Source organism: Purpureocillium lilacinum (genome assembly GCF_023168085.1).
Source record: "Purpureocillium lilacinum CBS 284.36 DNA, scaffold_8, whole genome shotgun sequence".
In the NCBI taxonomy this organism is placed as follows: Eukaryota; Fungi; Ascomycota; class Sordariomycetes; order Hypocreales; family Ophiocordycipitaceae; genus Purpureocillium; species Purpureocillium lilacinum.
In genome coordinates, this window is record NW_027072118.1 from 1307155 (window position 1) to 1313784 (window position 6630).

Here is a 6630-nt window from a genome sequence, read left to right on the forward strand (position 1 = left end):
AATGCCAGCAAATGCCGCACGAGATATATGTCGTCCGTTATTGTAGTCCACGTGCCGCAGGAGTGCTCTACCTCGTCCGTGTCCAAAGTGGAGAGGACTCGGCCCAGTCCACGATAGCGATACGCACTTGCAGATGCAGTGTCCTCCCGCAGGTGACGCGTTTTCGAAGCAGAAACTTCGGGATGTATGCCAGCTGTGGGCGTCTGGCCCTTCTCCCCTTTGTCGTGATCGACCGTCTTGCTTCGCGAAATTGGCCGCCAGAGGAGACGGGGAGCACTGAGGATGGAGTGATCCAGCAAGTCTTCCTCGAATGCGATAAGGTTTGGGGCGGCCAATTTATGGGAGTTCCCAGTGCCTTGGCCTCTCGGCGGGTCACCGGGCAGATTGGTGCTGGCACTGACCCCGTCAAGCCATTCCGAGACGCGTTCCGCGGATTGCCCATTTTGCAGGCGTCTAATGACCTCATACCCTAGCCCAGGCTGACACAGAGCAGACAGTATCACGTCTCTGCGTTTCTGTTGCTGCTGCAGGCTGTCGAGTTCCTTCCGCAGACTCTCCTTGGGTTGCCGCTTCGGAGTCTCGTATGTGCACTTGGCCCCTTGCCGGGAGCTGCACCGGCCACAAGGCAGTTGCCCATCGCACTAGAAAGCACATTACTATAGCGCACAAAATTGCAGCCTTGGATTCAGAAGCATTCAAAGAAACAGAGTAGGTGGCAGGAGATACACAAGCAATACATCCCTACCTTTGCGCGCTTCTTACGGCACTCCGTGCAGGCGTTGGGAGTTACGAAGGCGGCGGCCCGGCTTCGCTTCGGCTGATCGTGCTTTGGCTTGGGCGAAGCCTGTTCGCTGGCTGACGCGGTCGCTGAGCCTGCTGACTGCGTCGCGGTCTCTGTTTGGGTTGCTGTCTCAGCGCTTTGTTCCACCACACTGACGCGGGCGTGGCGCTCCCTATCGCCATCCATTTGACTGAGGTTGGCTGCATACACTGTTGTTTGAATGATAAACTCTTGTGCATCAAACGGACCCGTACAGGTGAGCAGCTCTGCGCGCAGTGTCGACCCGACCCCGATCGCGCATATCCACCGCCGGCTGGAGCAGGACCTTCTGTAGCAACCAATCGAGAATAGTCGAAGCGGGGCGTAAGCTCAGCTTGGTCGGCTTTTGGTGCGTCGGTAGAACTGCGTCATGGTGACGACCCGTTCCACATCACTGGAGCCTTGGGTACCTAGCTTCGCCCATATTGGCAGGGTGGGTAGAGCATTCGTCTCGCGTTTCTGTGGGGCAAATGATCCAATGTAAGAAGGCCCCCTGGAGAACAAAACGCAGCTGTCCCTCTAGCTGTTGGATACGCACTGGCTTCACCGATTACCCGAGGGGGTCACTGTAGTCAATGATTGGCAAGGACTGGTGATTCCATTGCTTGAGATGTGTGTGTTCTGTGGGATCCTTTCGGACGGGGGCGTCAGTCAACAACCCTACGCCCTGGATGCACCGCCACACTCGAAGCCACCCAGCCTCACGTCGTTTTTAGCGCCAATTACGTTTCACCCTGGCGTCTACCTAACACATTCAGGGCCCACGGTACTGTTTTGGTGTTGCGGCGCAATGCCAGCACGTGGGCCCGAGCACAAGCCTGGCAGCCTCATTGGCCCGACGCCGCGGAAGGGGACCCCGCATTCTGGTATTGCGGCGTGATTCGAAAGACAATTGGTACAGTATTAGTAGGCAACCCTCCACATACACGCAGACGGAAGAGGCATAAACGGTCAGATTGGGCGCGGCAGCCATCAGCCCCGTCGGGACCGACGCCTCCCATTGTAGAAGCACGCAACGCCAGGACGCTTCCCAGTGGATTTCTTCCGGTCGGATATGCTCATAATGTGCTCAGGACGATAAGCCGAATTTCCGTGCCTGAGCCGACGTCCAACGAAGACACCCGCACGGGGACGCCGCGGACTGTCACGGTTGCGAGCGGGCACTTGCAACGGAGACACGACAGCGGCTGGCACCGACTGGCGACCGCGTGAGGTAAATGAGCCGCACCCGTGCACGCCAATGAATGGTAGAGGACCCACCGTGAACCCTGGCTTACAAGCTGCTCGCACTCGGCGAGAACGGCGAACGCAGGCAGGTTACGCCAAACAAGCGCCTGCCGTTGGCACTCAGTCATAGGCCTTGAGTCGCTGTTCTGGGCGTTGCGCTGGCGTGGGACCGCCAAGAGGCGGTTTTTGGCCCGGAATTTGCTGCGTGCACGTGAAATTCGCCAAGCCCAACGCATACAAAGCCAAACCCCATCTCTATGCAACTCTGTTCTCGCACGCGACCGTCGTCGGCGCCGGGCACCCAGCCTCAGCTTCAGCGACGTTAAGATGGAATGACTTGAGTCCATTTTATTACACTCTACATACAACCCAAAATCCGTCCTTTACTCTCGCTATGCTATGCCGGCTCTCGTGGAGCCAGAAACGAGGATGCAATATTGTGATGAGCACAGACATGATGACCATCGGTATGCTGTCCAAAGCGATAAAGACGCCCTCCTTGGAGGTGAGAGGACCGTTGAATCCTTCGCTGAGCTCGACAACTCTCCAAATGGAGCGAATCAACAGGCAAATGGCAGCAACTAGCCCTCCTGCGGTGGTCAGTTCGTCAGCACACCCACGCAGCACATAGCGGCGAAATCCCCCGAATGCAAACTCACCCAGCATGAAGAATCGAGTTTTGTCATGTCTCAGTTTCCAGCGTGTCTTCCGAAAGATTGTGGCGAGGACTCCGCAGAATACCGTTGTGACCAGGACCTGCGTGGCCAGCCCAGCAATCATGAGGTTCACCCCGATTGGATCCTCAGCATATATTGCAGCCAGGGAGCCCCCCACTCCAATGAATGCGAGAGAAATGAAGTCTCCCAAAATGAACAGCGCGGCGAACACCTTTGGTCCGATGTACCAGAAACGCGTGAAACTGTAGTGTTGTTGAAGCGTCTTCAATCCGAGGTACAGCGACGCCGATAAGAAGGTAGGACCGAGAGTCAAGCCGATGATGTACCTGCGCGCGAAGGGAAGAGAATCGTCTCTCGTCAGCCCCCCAAACTCCTCGTTCACCACCGAGACCACTGTTGGCGGTCCATCCCTGTTCGGCTTACATGATGTATCCATTCTTGTTCCTGCGGTCCTGCGAGAGCATGAGCTTCGCCGCGTACCCGAGCAGCTCGAGCAGCAGCCCACCGAGCATGCCAATTGCATAGCCGTAGGATCTCCAGAAGAAGTACGTAAGGACAATTTGTACAACAAAGAGAATAGTGAAGATGGAGAGGAAGAAAGCATTGGGTCCGTATATGGGCGAAAAAGGAAGGGCGCCGATGTGGTCCGTCGAGTTGAGCCCGGTGGCGTTCATTATATGTATTCGTCGAAGCGAGCTCTGTTATCAGCAGACCATAAGACGTCCCACACCATTCTCACTTCATCGCAAAGCGAAGAGGTTATATGCCTGCGGCATTGGGGATTGCCTGAGAGCTTCTCCACGACTGGGTGCGTAAGCGCCGTGTTGTCGCCGTTAATGTCCCGTGCGACGTCCAAGACCTTGGCTTGTGGGCCCTACAAGCAGCCAGTAATATATGGCGTCGTGCGCCACAGCGGGCACGGCGTGGAGAACCCAGCCAAATCCCGCGGCGATTCTGAAAGACGAGGGCCGTCATGCCCTTCGCGAATTTACCGCAACGCCTGCTCAACATGTGAATGACCGCGGCGACTCTCGGCACCGAACGTGGAGCTACAATACGGTGTCAAAACACCCAGCGGCGACTTCGCGAGGAAATGCAGCTTAAGAGAGGCGTGGAGAGAGAGTCGTGCGACTTCTGCCACCGACGCAAGATCAAGTGCGACCGCGCGCTGCGCATAGGTCGAGGCAACGAAGGATGCTCACAGTGTTCGCTGCGCCAACTGACGTGCTCTCTCGACGACTCCGACGATGTTCGCATCCGCAATAAGCGACGACAGGCAATTGTACCCCGCGCACAAGTCACGCAGCACGATGATAGACTAGGCACGCGTTCCTCAACGCAAAATGTGCTCAGTGACGACGACTCGCGATACCACCCGACACATACTAAGGCTACCTTGTTTCCATCGCCGCCCGATGCAGAAACTATTAGGCTACTAAACGACTCGCCACCCGATCTCTCATTCCTGGGAAATCCTCTCGAATTGAGCTTGGATGCAGGTTTGTTTCTGGACCAAATCTTCATGGCGAATCCAGCAGTTCCGGCTTCTGCCGGCCCATCAGCAACTCTTTCCGCTCAACTACATTCCCCACAACCGCCTGCTGTCCAGCCTCTCACAGAGCCTACTGGAGAGTACCACGCAGCTCTACACGAGCCATGGCTCGGCTGCGGTCTAAGCTTGGCGACGTTCAACGCCGCTCTGCACGCCTACTTTGACCTCGCAGCGTTGTGCATGCCTGTCCTTCTGGAGGACGCATTCTGGGACGACTATCGCGCGGGAAGATGCAGTCCCTGCCTGATATTTGCCGTTGCTTGTCGTGGCATGCCATACATCGAGGCAGCCGACAAGTGGAACGTGCAGCAAAGGTTGGCCGGCAAGTTCAGGGACGCCTTCTTCGAGGCCCAGAAACGGCCAGCCGGCCAAGCGCCAACCCGTCTCGATGATCTCGAAGCATTGGCCATCATGCTCCATTTTAAATACAGCGACTCCGGACGCTCCTCACTTGACGAACACCTGGAGAATCTCTTCTTGACGCACGACTCGCTTGTTCTGATGATGCTGCGGTCATGCGCAACCGGCACTATGCTACAAGCTCCCGATGACCCTACCGCGCCGACACGAGCCAACGATCGGCGAACACTCCTTTTTTGGCACGTGTACGGACTGGACGCCTTCAGCAACATGGACTACCAGACGGCATCTCGCATAGCGGACAGCGACGTCGACGCGCCGCCAGACTTGCTGCGGACGCAGAGTGCAAGCTACCTGGATGCCATTCTCGCTCTGGCAGTCATTGGGCGAAGAATCTTGCAGCGGCTGTGCACGGTCACGACGAGACAGCGAGGGATCAAGGCGGAAGATGTAGGTCCACTGTACGACGAGCTGGCGGACTGGCGCCAGAACCACTGCGCAGGACAGCTGCCGAAACCGCAACACAGCCCAGTGGATTCCGTCGAGAGTAGGCACTCTCCTCGTGTCAGGTCGGTGAATCATCTTGCAGATCTACATCGAGCGGTGGCGTGGCTCTTGGAGATCAACTGTTATATGCAAATTGAGAACTTCGTCGACCAGTATGGCTTCCAGAATGCAGCCAGCATTTTGTCTGAGGCCGTGTACCACCGTGTGGAGTACGAGTCTCTGCGGGCTGTTGACCAGGTCGCAGACATGTCTTGGTGGTTGGCCCAGATTCGGCTGCACGGCAAGGAGGCCAAGACGCATTCCCTCATCGACCTGGCGCCGTCCATCCTGCGGGACGTCTGCAAGGGCCTTTGTGTGTGGACTTGCCTGCGGGCTAAGAAGCTGTTGCAGCCGCAGCTGCAAGAGGGCGGTACGCATGGGTATCGCACTCGGCATGCCGTGAAGCACGGAGAAACCCTCTCCATTTTAGACGCTGTAGCTAGCTACAGGAGAGTAGCGAGGTCGTTGCGAGATGCAGTGGCGACCGCAGTGTCACATGGCGATACCGGACAGATTGTTGCGTTTCTGGATGAGCAAATAGCGGCACTCGCTGAGTAGCGAGCTTAGTGTATATTGCTGCGGTGGACGGTGGCTCATTTTTCTGCTCTCAGACATATTGTCATAGATGGCATTCTGGTCCCCAGAGGAATTGCCGTTCTCGATGTCTCCGTGAAAATCCTGACACGTGTTGCCAATACTTCTGCCCAAGCAAGCTACGCTCTTAAGTATCTGACGGCGATGGTCCAGGCGACAGCTGCATGTGCTATTGGTACTTCATTAGTCATTCAGCTCTCGCGGTAATTGAAACTAGATTTATTCTGTGCAAACTTGATGACAGTGAAGCTTGTAAGTCGGACCAGCTGCTCTTGGGCACACACGCGATAGTGGTTTGCGGATACAACATCGAACCACCCGCCCAAAAGTATGCAGCTAATGGCAGCATATCGCGAGAAGCAACCATTGCCCTGCTAAGCCCGCATTCGGTCTGCAACCAGCAGAACCCGGCGTTGCATCAGTGGTTACGCCCACCATCTGCCCGTACACCCGGCGGTAGACACAAGACACGTGGACCCTGGAACACGGTGGCCAGGGTCCTGGAAAAGTGCACTAGCAACCGTCAATACAATTGAATCCTCCAAACTGACCAGTATGCCGTCGCTGTTTTGACGCTCACAGATTGGCTACAAGCCCGGTCAGCTACATCGGTGTAACGCGAGTTGTGCAAGGATGTAAGTTTGGAGGATGAGGCTTTTTGGTTGGCCTGGTGTCGTATAGGTGGCGGAACGAGCCGAAATACACGAACTTTGTGTCAGCTGCCAACGGTCAAAGGGATTATGCCAGCCTCATCTACTGAATAGATATCGTGATACGTAGTCAAAAGCTATCTTTGCAGCACGCAACGCGCTCGTTGAGGACTTCCAACGACGACCGCAAGGCCCAACCCTAAC

The 6630-nt window shown here is 56.2% G+C and overlaps 2 protein-coding genes across 2 annotated transcripts; one reads left to right on the plus strand and one right to left on the minus strand.

The window, feature by feature from the left end:
* Positions 1 to 3143: 3143 nt before the first annotated feature.
* On the minus strand, positions 3144 to 3398 carry PLICBS_010164 (uncharacterized protein; the record flags this gene model as incomplete). The annotated part of the gene is made up of 1 exon (XM_065601860.1): positions 3144 to 3398. The coding sequence occupies one exon, from the start codon at positions 3396 to 3398 to the stop codon at positions 3144 to 3146; it is 255 nt and encodes an 84-aa protein (XP_065457932.1).
* Positions 3399 to 4546: 1148 nt separating this feature from the next.
* On the plus strand, positions 4547 to 5639 carry PLICBS_010165 (uncharacterized protein; the record flags this gene model as incomplete). Its single annotated transcript, XM_065601861.1, has 2 exons — positions 4547 to 5552; positions 5632 to 5639. 2 exons carry the CDS (start codon positions 4547 to 4549, stop codon positions 5637 to 5639), a joined length of 1014 nt encoding a protein of 337 aa, XP_065457933.1.
* Between the last annotated feature and the right edge of the window lie 991 nt (positions 5640 to 6630).